Here is a 19,308-nt window from a genome sequence, read left to right on the forward strand (position 1 = left end):
TCCACGACTGCAGTGGATTTTATAGTCAGTGTTTAAAGCAGCACTGAGTCTGAAGCGATGGAGGAAATTTACGTCAACATGGAGCCTGTTAGACAAACTGCATCTAATCACACAGGTAAGAAAAACGTTACAGATAAATCTAGCATGTACTGCATTACATTTTGCTAAGGTTCAGGTTTTTCTTAAGGTTCAAGCAGCTCCAAAGAGAGGCTCTGCCTCGGTGTGGCTTTGGGAATCCTGAATGTTTTACTTTTAGCCAAACTCATCGCCATCAGTGTACGCAGCGAGTCTTGTTCTAGTCATCTTAAAGATGAGTCATTTTTATGTTTCTGTAATAAAAAATGTCATCGGCTCTTCTGAAATCAAACTGACCAAATAGCAACGGTTTGGAAAGCATAAAGCTTGGTGACTCAAAGTGTTGCAGAGGTGAATCATTACACTGTTACATGAGTTTGATTCATTTTCAACAATGGATGCATTTTCAGCCATTTATGTCTTTAATATCTCCTCTTTTTTACACTGTCTACCCAACGATTTATTGTTTAGTGTTACCTCAGTTTAAATTCTACAACCATAACCAAAATCATGAAACTATTTTATAAGTCTTAAGTGAAACTACAATGCGACTTCTATTTTTGCAAACATGCTTGTTGATTTTTTTTTCCAGCTCATGACATGACAGCAGATTTTTCTGACATTAGTAACTTTCTGACTGAGCAGAACAGCGACAGCAAGTTTCCCCCCACGAATGCTAACTTTACTGAAACGACTCCTCGAGCTGAAGACACTTTAAGGTTTGTCAAAACTTTGAAAAAATTTGGATCTCATTAACATGTCTAGAACCTTTTCCCCTCTGAATTGTAGAGTATAACTAATAACTTTCCTTTTGTGGCTAAATGAATATAATGAACAACTTTTATTTTAATTTATTAAGTACTGTATCATTTGTGTGCTCTAAAAACAACAATGTAAAAGAAACAAAACTTTGTTTGTTTTTTTTCTTACAGAACGAACAAACATCAGTTGTTCCTGTTAATTCAGGAGCTGCAGAAGAAGAGAGGAGCAGATCCAGTAGAGATTAATGATTAGGATTTGTGTTCAGTGTGATATTATTTACCAACTATCTTGTAGCTTATTAGCATGGTGTTACATAAAACCTAAAGATAAAATGTACACTTGTGACTTATAAAGTAACAATTTCACCGGTTGTTCTCTGTGTTTTTCTTTCTTGTTAAAACTCTGACATGTTAAACAAACGTTGCAGGATGGTTGTGTTGAGGATTGGTTCAGCATGAGGCGTTCTGATTGCTTCTTAATGTGACTTTTACTACGAGACCTTATGGAACTCCAGTTGTGTCCATTAATAAAGATACAAAAAAAAGAAGGCAGCAAATGTACATGTTGGTTCCACAGGGTCCCCYTGAAAATATAGATCAAATCAGACATTACAGGGTAAAAGTAATTTGAACAGGGGGRAGCATATAAACAAGTCAAGTCAATAACAAGTCAATGACATGATACAATCTGCATTTTTATGCAGATAACTTAACTTTTTTTTTTTACTGACTTAATACATTTTAATTTATGCACTGTTAAGTAGAATGGGAATGACTTTTTTGTAAATTGTCTCGAGATTACCTATTGTAAATTAGTGTTATATAAATCAACTGAATTGTTTTAAGAAAGGTTACAATTTGCCCAACGGACTGGACTGTTGGTATGGACATACCATAGCCTGGTGTCTGAGCAGGTATAGGTCACCCCTTACGATAATAAGAAGCTGTTGTCAGAAACCGTGATGTTAAGTTTGACTTGCGAAGCAATTTTCTAAGACACTAGTCATAATATCCTGTTCAACATAATTCTCAGTAAACAGAGTATTAAAAGTCTAAAAAGAGCATAAGAATCACCATAAAGTCATGAGAAAAAGGCTTGTGAAAACATTCTTGCTCCTGAATCTGGCTCAGGAAAATTATAATTTGAAAAAAAAATAAAAATTCAGCTAAAGTGGGTGGTGCTTTAAGGTCATGCACTGTCAACTCCGTTAGATGGACTTTTTGTTGTTTTTTGTTTTAAATAATTTTTATTTTGTTTCCTGAGAAGCACTTGTCTGTAAATTGAGTAAAAATATCACTAATAGGGTCATTAAAAATTATTTTTAATTTATTTTTGTCAGATGGTGATGACAACGTTCTAGGTCAGGTCGATTAAAAATGTAATTTTTTTTTTAAATGTTGCAACTGGGAGCCTGTACCTTAGCATCTTTACATTTCCAAAATATTATTTGTCATATTTGCATACATAAGGTTGAGAAATGACAAAAAAAAAAATATGGGAAAATTAAAACCCATTTTGTCCCTATTCTCAAGAATCACTGATCTATCATTGTTGAATGGCTTTGCCATCCATTAACAAAAAATACTCCGCCCACTCCGCATTACGATCACTTCTACCCAGGTCATCCTTCAGGTAGAAGATGACCCTGTACTTGGTGTATTCCTGTAAAGCAATACAGGAAGTGATCCCTAAATGAATCACTTCACTGGGTAGTGAAGTGATTGGCTTGAACAATCAGGTGAGTTAAACTTCAATCAGTGGGTGTGGTTCCAGCACACCTGCAAATGCTTATAAATTGTTTCAGCAAAGTCTGAGCAGTGCAATGTGTTGTAAGACAGAAAAACAATTCAAAGCATTTGTTCTAACGATTATTCAGCCATGGCTTCTTCAAAGCCATACATTGGCTGTAGAATATGGTTGATTTCAAAGGCCCAAAATCGTTATGAGGGGATTTTGTACACAATTGACAAAAATAATTCCACAGTTGTGCTGGCAAAAGGTGAGTCTAATTTATTCTGTGACAAGAAAGAGACTTCTTTAATATTACATGGAGGATTTGTTTAGATTGGGGGAAAATAACATTTCCTTTATGCACAGTAAGGTGTTTTGGAACTGAGGGGCGTCCTACTGAAAGACCAACACCCCCCAAAGACGATGTCTATGAGTACATAACTTTCCGTGGAAGTGACATCAAGGATATCACACTGTGTGAATCTCCAAGTTCTTATCATGGCCTACCCCCAGATCCAGCAATCATACAAGTAAAATAGGAAAGAAGTGCATCACTCAAGCTCCTATCATGATTGTGTGAATATTTATTTTTATGTATTTTTCAGGCATCCAGTTCAAGCACGGGCATATATTCAAGTCTTGGACTGTTTAGCCCCTTAAGGATGCCTGCTTATAATCACCTTGCTGCCAGCTCCCTTCTTAGCCAGCAGTATGCTGCTGCTCTTGGACTGGGCAAGTATTCTCGCACAAAGTTATTTGAAGTAAACTAACCATAAAAGCCACCCTGGAGGCATTTAAAAAAGTTTAGGGAATTTTTTTGGCTCCTATAATTCAGTGCCTCTCCTTTCAGATCTGCATTTCAGACGGGGGCCCATGGTAGAGAAGGCTGTTCAAACCATCCAAGTAGAAAGACGAAGAGGTTTGACTACTTCCCAGGAAAGGCAGTGGAATAGAAGGAGGCCCCCAAGGACCAGGAGAGTGAACTCCCAGCCCCAAAAGGAGCCCGCTACCAGTAAGCCTCCTGTGATACTTCAGCTAAATGAAAAGAATTGGTCTGAATCGCTACATTATAACTCAGTTGCGCAGTTTAGACAAATAGCGATGTGTGGGTATATATTTTATTTTTATTTTTTCTGTTAAAGGGAGTTCAGGCTCTGCTGTGACTTCTAATCGACCAGAAGCACAGCGGCAGAAAACTGACCGTCCACCGGCCAGAAGAAGGCAAGGTAGCAAAATCAAGATCTGAAAGTAAAATTCCTATTTCTAGGAGCTCTAACATAAATATTTCTTAAAATCTCCTTAGCACCTCGACATCAGAGTGGTAGTGGACAGCTGATGATGGCTAATGTTCCATCGCCTATTCTCAAATTTGATACAGACTTTGACTTTGCTTCATCCAATGCACAGTTTATCAAAGAGGAGCTCGAGAGGGAGGTGCAGGAAAAAAGGAACCTAAAAGGTTTGTTTTCATCTGAAATGACTTGGCTGTTGCAGTAGCTACTAAGGCACACTCGTAATAGATTCATGCGTGTCTGGACTTCTGCAACAGTTCTCTTGTGGTGTTGCTACATACAATTAGGGCACATGAACTGAAATGCTGCCGAGTAATATTTCAAAAGTGAATTTCTTTCTGATCAAAAACGGATGTCAAAACCAGGTCGTCCTGAGGGTTTTGTCTAAAATAGTAAATTTTGTTTTTAATGCAGATGAAGATAAGAAGGCAAAAGCGAGGATGCTGGAGTGTGACAATTTTAGCCCGAAATGTTACTATGACAAAGCAAAGTCTTTTTTTGACAATGTCTCATCTGATAATGGGCTTAGGTAATCCCTTCTCTTAAATCCAACTGTTTCTTTTTTTTTTTTTGGAAATATAAACTTGAGGTTTTCACTATTTGCATTTATTTTCTTAAGTTTCAGATTAACATGGGCTGAGGAACGGAAACGCAATTTGGAGACTTTTGGAGTCAGTGGCCGGTTCATAAGAGGTCAAGGCTTAAGAGGTAGATTTACTGGACGCAGAGGACGAGGAGCTGCTCAGATTCTATCTTTAGACAGGATCCAGAGAGGATGGGTGTGAAGACCACAGAAAACTTGATCTGGATTTTTTTTTTTTGGTCTATTTCCTCATTGTGTTGAACTTAACTGCCAAACTTTTTTTGATTTATTTTTTTTCTTTCTTTAGGCTTGTTTGGCTGACTATGTACAAGGCATTTTGTTTATATAGATAAAGTAATTTTGTTCCGATTAAGGCACTCAGCATTTGATGTGTTCAACTGATTTTTGTCATGGTTTGAAGTCTTAATTTGAGCACTTGTATGATTGTCAAATACTGTAAATGAAGTTAAATCTGTATTCAAAATCTTGCCTTCATTTCTGAAATTGAAACACAAACTTGAGAAAATGATTCTTTCTGGGGGTACATCTCATTAATTTTTAATTTGTCTGTTTGCATTTAGGTCTGCATGTATCTTGGAATTTGAAATGAGAAAATCCCTAAGTATTATCCTCCAATTGACTTTTGTTGGGTGGTGAGGGCAAAGACCCCGACTTTCCTCTCCCCAGTCACTTAAGACATTTTGTTTTTCCAGCAGCTGCTAAATATTCTTCTGGGTGGGATATGCCTGGAACAGCTCACCATAGTTGTCAGGGAATCAACTATTACACAAGACCTGGTGAGGAGTTTTTACAAACATGGCTTACAAAATCATGGGGGAAGTCTGACTACTTTCCAGCAGTACCTGACTCCCTAGTATGTTGAAGTGAAAAGCATATGGGAGAAACGCATTAGCAACAGAATTGACCACAACCTGAAGGTTTGTGGAGCAGTGCTTCCCAGTCCAGAGTCTTGGGGAAATTTGCATGCTATGGAGTTTGTACTTCAGGCCCAAACAGACATATGGGCTACAACTGTTGGATTCATTTTGTCAATCTACTCCTGTACCACCATGCCAAAGGTGAAAAACTGAAATGTTCAGTGTTCAAAGAGCTTGTTTTCAGGTAAATGTTAAATTCTTTAAAAAAAAATAAAAAAATCAAGACCCCATATTGTGAAAGAGTAAAGTGTCTGAGGCAAAGTTGCTTGAGGTCAATCTTGAGTAATTTGTAATTTTTCAGTTGTATTTGGAGCACTCCCACAAAACAATCAGCTGATTTAATTACCATGTTTATCACTGCTTGATCAACAAATTTGCTTGACCTGAATCCCAAAGAAAGTTTGTGGGGGTCTTAAGAGGAAGGTGTGGCAATAGACCAAAGCCACATAACACACACCAATACAGTGATTCATACAAAATGAGTCCCAATAAAGGGCTGCACAGTGATGCAGTTGGTAGAGCTATTGCCTTGCAGCAAGAAGGCTCTGGGTTCGATTCCCGGTCTTTCTGCATGGAGTTTGCACGTTCTCCCTGTGCGTGCGACGGTTTTCTCCGGGTACTCCGGTTTCCTCCCACAGTCCAAAAACATGACTGTCAGGTGAATTGGTCTGTCTAAATTGCCCCTAGGTGTGTGTGTGTGTGTGCATGGTTGTTTGTCCTGTGTGTTTCTGTGTTGCCCTGCGACAGACTGGCGACTGGTGTCCCCCGCCTCTCGCCCGAAACGTTAGCTGGAGATGGGCACCAGCACCCCTCCCGAGGGTGCAAGAAGATGGATGGAGTCCCAATAAAGTCTGAGGTGACATTATTTTACGTTTCCTGATAAACTGGACTCTGGCTTTCCATTATATGTAAAAAGTTATCAATCTAAAAAAAAAAACTACACATTGAAATATATCACGGGTTGTCTATGTAGCTATATAGAAATTGAATGACTTTGAATTATTTAAACGTCCTGGTTTTGGAATTTGTTGCGACGCACTTTTGAGGTTTCCGTCAAATCCCCTCTAACAACATAGATTTTCTGTTTTAAAAGAAAATGTCATTTGAAACAAATGACAATATTGGACACAACTCGTTTCACACAAACCAATTAAGGCGCTGAAAGCAACTTTTAGTAATTGCTTCTCTGTCTGTGTCACGATCAGCGTATTATAGCCCTCTGCAGACAGCTTTCTTCGCCTGTCATGTATTCAAGGATACCCCATCTAGCGGCAGCCTATCCAGAGCCTGGGCTGTACCAACGGAGGAGGCAGAGGGATGCACCTTTGCACATAAACACTTTCTTAATGATCATATTATTTAAATTCAGACCATAAACGCCGCTTTGCGCAAAGCCACGTGTTTATTTCTGTCCAGATACACGATGTGCTCTCCATTGTCTCTCCTATCATCACAACAATCATAGTTTTGCACTCACCCCCCTCTTTTTTTTTCTCGTTGTAGAGAAACTATGTAACCAAATAGAAGGCTGCGCTCGAGATAATAAATATTAGAATAAAAGGAGCGCTTTTATTTCCCATATGTCAACATGTCTGTGGCGTTTTCATCGACGAGTCCCAGGAGTAAAGGGGAGGTGACACAGCAAACCATCCAAAAGGTAAATATATATATAAAAACAAAACAAAAAACCAAAAATAGGAAAAACTCGGAGCGTCGCGTCATTTACAGTTAAATGTCGCTGTGGATGAGGGTGTGAGTGGTTGATGTCTGGGAAAGTATATAGCCTGAGGTGAAAATCAAAGAAAGGGCAACTAGTAGCGAAGGTACGAACCTAACAAAGCCATCACGGTATAAGCGCTCAGCTCTGACTGGATACCTGCTTCCTTGATGTTGTCTTTCTCACTCAAGCCGTCTGACCAGTGCAAATATTTAGCTTCAGCCATAAAAAGATAGAAAGAAAATAATAATAATAATAAAAAAAAAACAAATTAAAAGGAACGAGTTTCTAGGGTTTGATAGAAATGTAGTTGACACTGCTATTAATGATTAAGTTGAGAGAAAAGTTGGCAAATTAATAAATATACCATCAACATCAATACGCATAGTTTCTGTTGCTGTTTATTCGTTGTGTAACAACCTGTAATGTCACAGTGAATATATATAAAAAAATCTTTATAATCTTTAGCTCTGTCTAGGATAAGTAAGCACAGAGAAGCACTGAGCCGTCAGAACTATCTACTATAAACTAAAAGAATACAGTGGGTAATGGCAGCTGTAGCTCCTTCAATGGCTTTGTCCAAGAGAGATGGAAAGCAATTTAGCGTTCAATTTTCCAAGCACTTTGAATGCCAGATATAGATTGAGGTTGCTTTGTCTTTCCCACAGATGCTGGATGAAAATCATCATCTTATACAATGCATTATGGGCTACCAAAGTAAAGGCAAGACAGCTGAGTGCACACAGTGAGTGACCTTTGTTGTTGTTGTTGTGGTTGTAAATAGTCCAAAGTCTTACAAAGATCATGTACATTTCTGCAAAAATGTCCACCTTTCCAGGTATCAGCAGATCCTGCACAGGAATCTTGTTTACTTGGCCACAATAGCTGATTCTAATCAGAACATGCAGTCACTTCTACCGGCTGTAAGTCTGCCTGTCATGTGGTTTCTAGGAGCATGCAACAGAGCTGATCAGTTAGTGCACCAGTCCATGAGTCAAAACAGGCATGACAAAAAATAACAGCCAAGTGGAATGAAGTGATGTAATTCTGTTCATTTTAGCCTCCTAGTTCCAACATGTCCATGGATCCTGGAAGAATGAGCCACAGTGGGGGACATGCTCCAAGCAACCTCAGTGACAGCATTGGATCAGGAGTGACCCCCACGTCCATGATGCAGAGCCAAATGAGCAATGGTTGGTGACAAGTGTGGATTTCATATTGGCATGTTCAGCCACAGAAGTTGCAAACAAACACACATACTGTTTTGTGTTTAATCTCTTTACCTGTTGTGTGCTTATTTAAAGCTGACTGTGCTGCATGTAGCCACGTAATGTCTGCATCAATGCCTATTTTAATTATCTGATTGCTTGCTGACAACTTATACACAGTTTTTTTTTGCAGCTATATTGATTTCAGCTTTTCTTTTCAGTCTCTTAATCTTATTCTCATAATCAACCATTCACACTATTTTACACCCAGCCTGAGCTTTCCTTTAGGAGGAACTGAATGTGGTACGCTCATCATGCCAGGACACCACATGAGAATGTGCACTGGCCTCCTCTGATTGTGTGTGTGTCATTAGGCCCGAGCCATGCCCCCATGTAGTCAGGTCACATGCAGTCGGCTATTCCATCCACCAGTATGTACAGTAGATTGGCATCTGGCTACAGCCAGGCTACGCCCTGCTCTCAGGGTAGCCTGGTCCAGGGCCCAAGGGCAGGTTATGGTTCCTCTCCTTCTTCTTCTTCCTCCATGCCCTCATCTTCGTCCTCCCCTCACAGCAATCTCAACGTGCAGTCGAGCCAAGGTGAGCCAGGAATGAGGAAGCTCACTCGTTGATCCATAATTTAATATATGTTTCTTTAAAGAAACATACATTTTGGCCGTGAAAACATTATTTCTACTTTGTTGTTTTTAATATAAAATGCCTTGTTTTCCGTTTGGAATGTTTTTTTTCTCTTTTTACCATATGGCAAATGCCTCGTTCTCTTGGTCAATGTACTTGCATACATAACTCCTGTGAGAGTCTATGCCCCCTTCACATTCAGTTCATCACAGATGGGTTCTGCCTCCTGATTTCTTATCTGAAAGGTTTATGCCTTTCAGATCTCTGACTGCCTGGGTTAAGATAAAGCCCATCTTTCTCTGAAGGTGTGTGTATTTTTACTGGATTTCAGTTTACATGCTACTTCCCTGGCTTTATTTTCATTTATAACCCTGCACAAAGGAATCTCTTCAAAGAGATCCTGCGTTTTGCCCCTTCCCTGTGTCTGGCATGCAGTTAAAGTTCCTTTAAATTAGTTTAACCTTGCATTTCTACCAGTGTAAGATCATTAAATACTGCCTTATGAATAGAAAATTGTGAACCAACTTTAATGTTCGAGATTACCGCTTCACCTTCTTCCCCAGTCTCCATGATGCACCAACAATCTGCTCCTCCACACCAGTCCTCAGGCCACTCAGCAGGACAGTATCAGGGACAGCAGGCGATGGGCATGATGGGACAGGCCAGCCAAGGGAATAGCATGCTGCCCCAGAGGCCCATGGGATCCTACCGCTCCTCTCAGCAAGGTCAGAGGGTGGACATTGCCATTGTAATTTGTGATATTTTTTTTGTTACAGTGCTTTGCAGAAGAATTCATACCACCTGACCCCTTTCACATTTTGTAATTGCACAGCCACAAATGTCAATGTGTTTGGTTCTCTACAAGATAATCCTCATGAAACACATTGAGGTTTTTAGCTGCGGCATGACTGAAGTTGTACGAATTCTTTTGCAATTTACTATAAATTTGTTTATGTGAGAAGTACCATCAGAGTGTAAAGCCCATCAAGCATTCAGCTGCTCCAATTTTGGATCGTAATGACTGCATGAGATTACAAATGCTAAAAATCATCTAAGAAATGAAAGGAATTTCCTCACAATGGGGTCAAATCTATGAACAGAACTTTTTTTTCCCTCTGGAAGCAATATAATAGCAGAGGAAGAGATTAAGAAAAATCTTTAGTTCCCAGTTTTCATTGTTTGAAATAGAGGTGTCTCACTATTGGGTTCCTGTCCCTGCCTTTTCTGTGTCAGCATGTTTCTAATTCTAGCCCTGCTTCATCCTATGACTTCTTTTGAAGTTTGTGGATTAGCAGTAGATAGTAGATAGATAAAAGGCATGGACTGTACATTCCAAGGAAACATTGGTCATCCTCATAAAGCCTGGCATGGTATTATCTTTGCATTGTGGTTTTAATTAAGCTTTGCAACACTGAGCCTTTCCGTGTCTGGTACCGGGAAATTGATAGGCCCCTAATAACACCAATGTTCTACAATTGTTGCTGGTAGTTCAGATTGGAATATATTTTTGTGGTATGGCTTGGTCTGACACATGGTTTAATGAGGAAATTTTGCTCTGTACGGATGCTTTTTTTTGCTACATTCTTTCTTTATTTTGCTGGTTTTCTAATACGTGACAGAATCTGGAGTTTCTGCACACCACCACCATATTATAATAAAATGTTTCTTCATAGCAGCCTTTTTGTAATTTTTGTATTCTCCTCAAGAACTACAGTTATTGTAGAAAATTATTTTAACTGTTGTTTACAGTATCACTTTGGATGAGGGTATTAGTGAGTCGCCTCAGAGAAAGTGCCACCTGTGATGAATATCAAACAAATGGCAACAAATGTAGAATTTTATTTTACTATCTTATAAAAATAATTCTACAACTATACTAAAAATGCATACATAAGTACAAAAAGAATAATAGGATTTTACCAACACTATTTTAGGGTCTATTTCGGTGGCTTTTTGATCCAAAAAATTGTAATCAAGGGTCGTGTCGCCTGTTTTACAGAATCTGTACAACACTACATGGGACAAGACGAACGCTACGGAGAGCAGTATGGACACACTCAGAGCTCCACCGAGCCCATAAACCAGCAGTATTACGCTGATGGTAAAAAAAAAAAAATCCTGTTCATTAACTTCATATGCAGCTCTGAAACACATACCCCCCACACCCCCCCACCTCAATTCATGCCATTCCCTTCCAGCACAATTTCACAGACCTGAGTCAAATTTACGAATCAACTTTTGCGTTTTTGTAAATCAGCATGTCTGTGTCCATACTGACCCCTTTGGTGTGCCGAAATTTCAGGATTCAAGCATTGCTGTACATTGTAAATGGAGTACAAGCTCCATGCAATTTTTTTTTTTCTTTTTTTGTGGGTTCTTGTTTGAAACAAAAAACCTTAGAAAATATCAAAGGCCAAAAGTGCCAGAAAAAATTAATTTCTAGTTAGTTATAACTAACTAATGATGTTTTAATTATATAAAAACCACTTTAAAAATACTTTCTGCATATCCATAATTATAAAATTCAAATAATATATACAATAAATGAGTAATTAAATGTGAAAATCATTAGATAAAAATTGAGCTAATATGTCAAAAGCTTGTGTCTTGTCAAACACGTGCTATTGACATATTAGTCCTGTCAAACTCTGTTGGCAGGACAATAACTGATAAAAACTAGACCAATCTTCATTTTATTCATTTAATTTATTTATAGCAATTATTTTTTGGGTGCTAGCAGCTTTGGCTTCAGTTGAGCGGATTTGACATGCGCTGAGTCATGTTCCCTACAGGTCTTGGAGAATACTCTTATCAGCACTCTTCATATGGTGACCAAGGCTATGACAGGTCGTTTGATGAGTCTTCTCAGCAGTACTATGAAGGAGGTAACTTCAAACAAACTGTTTAATTTTAAAAGTTATTGTTATTATTTGTATATGCTCAGTGCAGTCACTTCCCTTATATATTAAAAGTAAATTGGAATGAAAACTTACGATTAAATGCTGATAAGAGTTGCTGTTGGTGGATTTTCAGGTAGCTCTCAGTACAATCAACAGCAGACCTCATATCAACAGAGCTCTGGCCAGCAACAACCTTACAGCCAACAGCAGTACTCCTCTCAGCAGGGCTACAGTGGGCAGCCACAAGGATATGGTGAGAAATTCTCCAGCAGTATTAAGTCAAACACAAGGCCACAATAGAAAAAACAACTGCATGATTCTAATCTTTATCACAGGTCCTAACCAAGGGGGATCATCCCAGTTTTCCCAGTATCAGCAAAGTCAAAGCCAACAGTATGGATCCTATCGCTCTTCCCAAGGCGGTACCGGAGCACAAACTCAGAGACCGTACTCTTATGAACAGGTACAAAAGTAACAAAACATTAGTCATTTATCATTACATTGCTAAAACAATTTGCTCTCCTATCAAAATCTTTGAATTCAGCTGTTCCCATCATTTCCATTTCCACAGCTACTAAAAATCCAACTCCTAGACTGCTTCTGCTAACATTTCTAAAAGAATGGGTTGCTTTATCAAGGGTTATCATGGGTTGCTTTGTCAAGTGTGGTACGTGGATAGGAAGTCATAAACGTTTGACTTCTACATTACAGAATATTCCACAGTCAAATGTTGCAACAAAGTGGAACCGATTAGAAAAGTCAACCACAAAGTGGTAGGCTTGCTAAGCTCACAGTTCAGTGTGTGCTGAGACTCATATTGTTCAGGTGATGCCATCGTTACAATCTAAAACTGAGTCCAGTACTTCAGTGAATGGGTTTCCATGACATCAAAGCCTTCCTACATCACCAAGTGTAATTTAAACCATTGGATGGAGTGTTGTTAATAAACATGACAGGACTTCATGTTTCATGAAACTCACCTAGTTTTCTTCAAGATTAGATCCAAGTAAAATGGATTTTAAAAACACCAACAAACATACTGTAGTTCTTTTAGTTCTAACAGAAAAAACACAACACAACTCCCCCTAAAATACCAACATTTTCATGACTGTCTAATTTTCTTCCCAATTTCAGGGTCAGTATGGAAACTATTAGCAATAAAGCACCACGCAATTTTGCTATTCAAGAACCAACTGCCGTGATTTGCTTCAATGATAATCTCCTCATCGTAGAGAAAGGAAGATCTCTCTGCACAAGATTTATTATCTTTTTAGAACTCAGCATTCTGTCCAAGATTAAATCATTTAATAAATGTTTTTGCTTTCCTTCATTCTACATTGATTTAACAGAGAGTCACGAAAAGGGAAAGCATTTCCATTTAAGTACAAAATTGGAAGTTAGGTTTTCTGCAGCTCTATTAGACGTATAACCAAAGAAGAAAATTCGTGTTAGATATGTGTCCTTTTTTATAATTCTCCCTTTAAAGAGTCAGGAGATTTATTTATTTTTTTGGTACGTCTGAAGCATTTCAGTTTTATTGTAGGCACAGGGAAGGACTTCAAAAGGAAGGCCGTAAAAACAACATTTTTATTGTTAAGGTTTGTGGGTGTTGTTTCAGGGGAAGGGAATTCAATTTTTAATGAAAATGAGTTATTGTTTGAAATCAGGGGTTTGTCTGTGTTAGTCAAACTGTGATGTGTTGCTGTGAGATTATATGCATTCACTTTTTAACACGTCTGAGACCCAACAAGTAGCTCACTGATAAACACTGTACACTTGTCTAGAATGAGCTTCGTAATTGTATTTTCAAAACTATACTTTAGAGGCATTGCTCTGCGTAGACATCTTGTAGAGATGGACAAGGAAATTGGCTGTTAATCAGCTCAAACAGCCAGGATTGATGACAGGACAGCCAGACACTCAAATGAATGCACCATACAAATGTGTTACCAAGTTGCTAAGACAACACCCTGCCTTTTTGTGATTGATTTTGCAAGGTGAAAAAGACTTAGAGTTAACTTTTTTTTTTTAGCATTGGATGTTCAACAAATAAAATTGAGCCACACAAAGAGATGTTAGAAGTTTAAATAGTGTTGCCTAAGAGATGTCAAAATGTGATAAAAGTATCAACAACTTTAGGTCAATTAGCTGAACTAAAAAATCTCCCAGGGTTTTATAGACAACAATGTGGCAGTGAAGCATCTTGACCTGAAAATCCAGCCGATGAAAATCCCAACTTCTTATTTGTTTTATTTCTTTCTTTTGCTTTCCCCACGCTATGTTTTGTCGTTCACCATATGAAAAACCTTACCATTTTGTCTCTGGCAAAAGCTGGGTCAAGCTAAATATTTGCAGTTTTCTGAATTATTTTTATCTCATGTCAGCCCCTTTGCCCCTTTTACCTCCACTGTGCCCACCTACCCCACAAAGAGGTCTGGCACCCCACCCTTTGAAAAGCCCTGCTTTAGAATATACACATGATGTGCTAACCTTTATTAGTGTTGAATGCTGTTATTGTGTTATACTCTTATACAAATCTTAAATAGAAATCGTAATTGGTTAAAACTGGGATCTGAACGTCAAATTTTTACAAAAAACCTCCGTCCATTAGCCAAGTTTCAAATTGATTAATCTCTAGCTGTATGCAAAGTTAAGAGGAAGCCATTTAGTACTTGGGTTGCTACTTTGTCTGCACTTTATTTTGTAGCTACGGTCAACATATTGTGTAATTTCTGTAACATAGTTTATATTTGGTTCACAAGTGATCTTCAAAAAACCAAAGTAATCCAGAAACTGAGCAATGTCATGTCCTGCATATATTGCTTCAGTAAGTGCAATACACTCAGTTGTGTTTTACAAGGTTGTAATGTTTAATTTATTATTCCTTTGACTTTTACTTGATGCAAAGTAAAGTTGTCTTGGCTTATTTATGTCCTGACCTTCTGCATTTCTGTGGTACAACTGGTGTGGTCTTACGATTGTTACTAATTTATTTTTCATAAAACATAATGAAGAAGAAGAAGAAGAAGAAACACCTCAAACTTTCGGTTTCCTAAATGTGATTAATAATATCTAATGATTATTGGTGTGGTCCTGTTAAAGCTTAATTTACCTCAGACAGCAGAATAACAGAACAGTTGCAGTTGTTTTGTAGTATCTGTTAAGAAGCTGGCAATCAAACAGTCAATGAACCATTCAACTCTGACAATCATGGCTCTGCTGTGCTGTAATGGATTGGTATCTGTGTTTCATATGACTGTGAATGGAGTTTTTGGTACGTTTTTTTCCCCCAATTCTGTGTCATGTCTTCACTTCTAAGTGTAAACAGCACCACCTTTGAATGTGTTTGTGCGTGCGTGTGTGTGTGTGTGTGGGGAGGGGGGTATGTTGGCTGAGTGTGTTTGCCAATACAATGTATCTACAGAAGAAAACAGTCCAATTGGATGTGGGACATACAAATCTGAAAATCCTCCATCTGTTTGTTGGAAGACTGTTGCCTTTTGTCTTTTGTTACTGTTTGGTAATTAAAAATAAACTGGTTTCAACCTTTTTGGATATGGGTTGTATGGTTTTTTATTTCCCCCAAGAAACATCGACAAGTCACATAGTTTACTTTGATGATTATTGTCAATGAATACTCAGGGTTCAGTACTGTCCCAGATTTGGTAATATTTCAGTTTGCCTAAATTTTTCATTGCAAAATTAGCCCAGTGAGAATGCAAAAGCTTCTTTCTGTTTATTGTGTTTTTATTAAATACAATTTTAAAGACAATTGGCACCTCACAAAATAACTTAGAATAAATGCATGTATATATGCATTTTGATTGATATATACATGTCATACTTGTTCCTTGAAATTGTACTTAATGTCAATAAAATTAAAATGATGTATTCTTCAGATTTAATAGTAATATTCGTCATAAATTTGGGGATGTAAATATCCCCTAATTTAAGCAAGACTTTTGAGATTTTAATTTTAAAAACTATATCATAGGCAAGTTTTATTTCCCTTATTTCCTACCACCTTGTTCTGGTCAATCACATAAAATCCCCAAAATACACTGAAGTAAAAAGGAATATAAGATCTTTAGAAGTGAGAAACATGCAAGTTTATTTTGTGAATAAACTTTTATTATGACCGATATTGAGACGAATAAAGATGAAGGAGGGTGTCACAGTTTAAATGAGAATTGCTGAATGATGGGGATACCAGGAAAGAAAAACAGAAACTATTATTATTTGAAGTATCCAAAATAAACTCTGCAAAACAACAATTGCTGTAGTGACGGAGAGAGCCAGAAGGTGGCAGTAATGCATCAGAATGACTGCGAAACCCCCTAAGATAGTCGACGATAAAGAAAAGGACTTATGTCCCTTCGCGGATTCCGTAGATGCATTAGTTTACGGTCGAAAATGTACACCTGGTAGTGTAGATTTAACGAATATAATGAACACATCAAAACTTTTACAGGGCGTTGTGTATTTCTTGAGTCTATTCGATCATTTCCATATATCTTTTCTTTATTTACTTTTATTTACTTTTCGTCTATCTTTCTTTATCGTAGCGGAAATTAGCCATTCAAAGAGTCAATGTGACAAACCCGGCGTTTATTTGTAACTGTGGTAGCATGTTCAACCGCACGAGGTTGACGCTGTTGTCGGGAGTTAAAGCAGTCTCCGCTGAGGTCATTTATAGATGCAGTTTAAGACAGGACAGAGGTAAGAAAGCATGGAGTTTGTTCAGTCCGAGTTGTGCGCCAGGATCAGAGCTGTGGAGGCGGAATGAGGGTTTCTGTAGAGAGGTCTGCACATCCACAACACTTCACGGGAAAATCGGGGGAAACAAGAGGAAGAATGAGCTGTCCGAAAAGAAGTTGGTATGTGTCTAAACTGGTGATACGTTTATGTTTAAACAAGTTTCTGCAAAGTGTGAGGATCAGACCAGGACATAAAAACTGTGTTTACCCTACAGTAGTTAGACATACAATTCAGTATGTTATAATGCAGCTATACCTTTTACTTGCAAGTTACAGGTTTTATGTGCTTAATTTTGACTTGACCAAAGAACAGAGTTTATTTCACATCCTTTGCTTAAAGCATTACTTCTAAAGTACTTTTGGTTGACTTCATTTTACATTCAAACTCAAAATTAGTCATACCCATGCAGATGTAGAGTTAAGTCTGCTTCTGGTGAGAAATGAGGCAAACACCTCTGAAATAATCAAACAAAAAGTGTTTTAACTTTGAATAGCTAAATGTTGTTATTTACATTTTAAATATAAAGCTAGCATAGATGTATTTAATTATCAGTATTCCATGGTTACCTTTATTTGTATTCAATTAAGCTTTTCATATTGTCATCCACAGACACGTCACTTTGTGGACTGTCGTCGTGTGAGGTTGGTTGCTGGTTCAGGGGGTAAAGGTGCCTGCAGCTTCCACAGCGAGCCCCGAAAAGAATGGGGCGGGCCTGATGGAGGAAACGGTGGCGATGGAGGAAGCATCATCATAAAGGGTAAATCGGTCATCCATCTCATTTGTCACAACAAATGCACATGGATTAATACACCAACCTGTCGATCTAATTACAATTAGAAAAATGGGCCCAATAGATCCAAGCCAAAACCAGTGTTTTGTGAAATCAACAGGGGATGATGAGTGTAGCACCCGGTGACTGTGACTGGACGTGTTTTAATACCACAACAAATGTATTTGCTCTAATGAAAGGTTTAGGATTTATTTATTTTATAAAATACATTGCAGCATAGTGAATAAACATTAAAATCATTACCATGCCCTTTAAAATGGCCAAAAAGAGTCCAGTCACTCTTTTCTAATAAAGGTAGGGAGCTTTGGATGTTTTCTCTGGTTCAGGAGTGGCTCAAAACAAGGAATGGGAAATAATGTGCCCAAAAGGGTGTGCTTTTTATCCCTTCCTGATGGCCCTCTGTAAACATGCAGCTTCTGTAACAGTGACCTTTTACGGCTTTCCCGGTCATGTCACAATTATAAAAATTATAACATGACTGGATTAACATATTTAAGTTTTAATAGTCTTTTTTTTAATGCTGTAATGTAAGAGATTTTTGGAGAACTGAAATTTAGGTTTTAGTTACTTGTAAATTATATAAAAGTATTTTCTATGCTTTCAGCCAACCGGTTTGTTAAATCATTGGCCCAAGTGACTCCAGTTTACAAAGCAGAGGACGGGCAGTCAGGGGGCAACAAGAACTGCTACGGTCGCAATGGCAACTCAACCTACATTTCTGTGAGTTGATGCGTTTTATCATGAAAAGCTTGTGTGCTTGTTTTGAGCTAAAGGCCTGATCTAACTTCTCATTTGGTGTTCCTTACTGAAGGTACCAGTAGGAACAGTGGTGAAGGAGCAGGGCACGACCATAATGGACCTCGCCAAGCATGGCCAGGAGTATTTGGCAGTGTTTGGAGGTGCTGGTGGAAAAGGGAATCGTTTTTTTCTCTCAAACGAGAACCGGGCACCTTTGACGGCGACCCCAGGCACGGCAGGCCAGGAGCGGGTTCTTCAGCTGGAGCTACGCACCATGGCTCATGCTGGACTGGTGGGAAGAAGATCTTATATCTGAAGAGGCATTTCAGATATTGCCTTTCAGTTTTGCTTGTGAATTTAATGTTTTGTTTTGTTTTTCTTCATATCTTCAGGTTGGCTTTCCAAATGCTGGCAAATCATCACTATTAAGAGCCATCTCCAATGCCAGGCCTGCTGTGGCGGCCTACCCCTTTACAACACTCAATCCACATGTAGGAATCGTTGAATATAGGGATCATGAGCAAGTTGCAGGTACTTATCTTTAAAAAACAACACAAATTTGCTTAAGCAAACACTTATTTATGAGATTTCAGTGGCATTTACTTTTGAAGGAAGCATGGTTCTCGGCCTGGTTATGAGTATCAATGTTTGAAAAAGTTTCAAACTTGCTTCAAGTAATTTATTATCTCATGATTTTATATTCTGCGTGTGCAGTCGCTGACATCCCAGGGATCATTCGAGGTGCCCATCTAAATCGAGGCCTGGGGATCTCCTTCTTACGTCACATTGAGCGCTGTCGCTTCCTCCTCTTCGTCCTGGACCTCTCGGCGCCAGAGCCCTGGACCCAGCTGCAGCACCTGTGTTACGAACTGGACCAGTATGAGCCCGGTCTGTCCCAGCGGCCTCAGGCTATTGTTGCCAATAAAATGGACCTACCAGAGGCCCGGGAGAAGCTAGAGACCTTGAAGAGCCAGGTAACACAGCGGGTCATCCCAATTTCTGCTCTGACGGGACAAAATACAGAGGAACTCATTCTCCACCTCAGAGAGTTGTATGATGGCTACTTCCAAGATGATGGGAGCGAGGGAGTCAAACCAGTTAGGTGGTAGAGGACAATAATTAGTTATGGACGATGTTTAATGTATCTAAATTTATTATAAATAAAAAAACAAAACCAG

The 19,308-nt window shown here is 38.5% G+C and overlaps 3 protein-coding genes across 5 annotated transcripts; all 3 read left to right on the forward strand.

Annotated features, from left to right (window-relative positions):
- The first annotated feature begins 2,675 nt into the window (after nucleotides 1–2,675).
- lsm14b (LSM family member 14B) lies at nucleotides 2,676–5,261 on the forward strand. The gene is made up of 8 exons (XM_008414137.1): nucleotides 2,676–2,836; nucleotides 2,935–3,098; nucleotides 3,174–3,300; nucleotides 3,419–3,580; nucleotides 3,711–3,794; nucleotides 3,872–4,027; nucleotides 4,275–4,389; nucleotides 4,480–5,261. Exons 1-8 carry the CDS (start codon nucleotides 2,716–2,718, stop codon nucleotides 4,643–4,645), a joined length of 1,095 nt encoding a protein of 364 aa, XP_008412359.1. The 5' UTR covers nucleotides 2,676–2,715; the 3' UTR covers nucleotides 4,646–5,261.
- Nucleotides 5,262–6,835: 1,574 nt separating this feature from the next.
- Nucleotides 6,836–15,399, forward strand: LOC103467599 (calcium-responsive transactivator). Of its 3 annotated transcripts, none has more exons than XM_017306025.1 (10): nucleotides 6,836–7,038; nucleotides 7,767–7,843; nucleotides 7,937–8,021; nucleotides 8,159–8,291; nucleotides 9,508–9,669; nucleotides 10,944–11,045; nucleotides 11,737–11,829; nucleotides 11,978–12,097; nucleotides 12,180–12,307; nucleotides 12,416–15,399. In XM_017306025.1, exons 1-10 carry the CDS (start codon nucleotides 6,970–6,972, stop codon nucleotides 12,449–12,451), a joined length of 1,005 nt encoding a protein of 334 aa, XP_017161514.1. In that variant the 5' UTR covers nucleotides 6,836–6,969; the 3' UTR covers nucleotides 12,452–15,399. The 3 variants fall into 3 exon arrangements, with proteins under 3 accessions (XP_017161514.1, XP_017161515.1, XP_017161516.1); XM_017306026.1 differs by having other exon boundaries at nucleotides 6,840–7,038; nucleotides 12,979–15,399; XM_017306027.1 differs by lacking the exon at nucleotides 10,944–11,045 and having other exon boundaries at nucleotides 6,841–7,038.
- Nucleotides 15,400–16,190: 791 nt separating this feature from the next.
- Nucleotides 16,191–19,308, forward strand: mtg2 (mitochondrial ribosome-associated GTPase 2). The gene is made up of 6 exons (XM_008414135.2): nucleotides 16,191–16,721; nucleotides 17,212–17,359; nucleotides 17,997–18,112; nucleotides 18,204–18,422; nucleotides 18,523–18,661; nucleotides 18,845–19,308. The coding sequence occupies exons 1-6, from the start codon at nucleotides 16,473–16,475 to the stop codon at nucleotides 19,237–19,239; spliced, it is 1,266 nt and encodes a 421-aa protein (XP_008412357.1). The 5' UTR covers nucleotides 16,191–16,472; the 3' UTR covers nucleotides 19,240–19,308.

This window comes from Poecilia reticulata, linkage group LG7 (assembly GCF_000633615.1).
Source record: "Poecilia reticulata strain Guanapo linkage group LG7, Guppy_female_1.0+MT, whole genome shotgun sequence".
Lineage (NCBI taxonomy): Eukaryota > Metazoa > Chordata > Actinopteri > Cyprinodontiformes > Poeciliidae > Poecilia > Poecilia reticulata.

What these genes read in the sequence shown, in the direction of transcription:
- lsm14b (XM_008414137.1), top strand. Translation starts at nt 2,716, where the DNA reads ATGGCTTCTTCAAAGCCATACATTGGCTGTAGAATATGGTTGATTTCA. An exon ending in CAGATCCAGCAATCATACAA is followed by an intron (nt 3,099 to 3,173) that starts GTAAAATAGGAA and finishes TGTATTTTTCAG; the next exon opens with GCATCCAGTTCAAGCACGGG. An exon ending in TGCTGCTGCTCTTGGACTGG is followed by an intron (nt 3,301 to 3,418) that starts GCAAGTATTCTC and finishes CTCTCCTTTCAG; the next exon opens with ATCTGCATTTCAGACGGGGG.
- LOC103467599 (XM_017306025.1), top strand. Translation starts at nt 6,970, where the DNA reads ATGTCTGTGGCGTTTTCATCGACGAGTCCCAGGAGTAAAGGGGAGGTG. An exon ending in GCAGAGCCAAATGAGCAATG is followed by an intron (nt 8,292 to 9,507) that starts GTTGGTGACAAG and finishes CTTCTTCCCCAG; the next exon opens with TCTCCATGATGCACCAACAA. An exon ending in CCAGCAGTATTACGCTGATG is followed by an intron (nt 11,046 to 11,736) that starts GTAAAAAAAAAA and finishes TGTTCCCTACAG; the next exon opens with GTCTTGGAGAATACTCTTAT.
- mtg2 (XM_008414135.2), top strand. Translation starts at nt 16,473, where the DNA reads ATGTTCAACCGCACGAGGTTGACGCTGTTGTCGGGAGTTAAAGCAGTC. An exon ending in AGCTGTCCGAAAAGAAGTTG is followed by an intron (nt 16,722 to 17,211) that starts GTATGTGTCTAA and finishes TGTCATCCACAG; the next exon opens with ACACGTCACTTTGTGGACTG. An exon ending in GGATCATGAGCAAGTTGCAG is followed by an intron (nt 18,662 to 18,844) that starts GTACTTATCTTT and finishes CTGCGTGTGCAG; the next exon opens with TCGCTGACATCCCAGGGATC.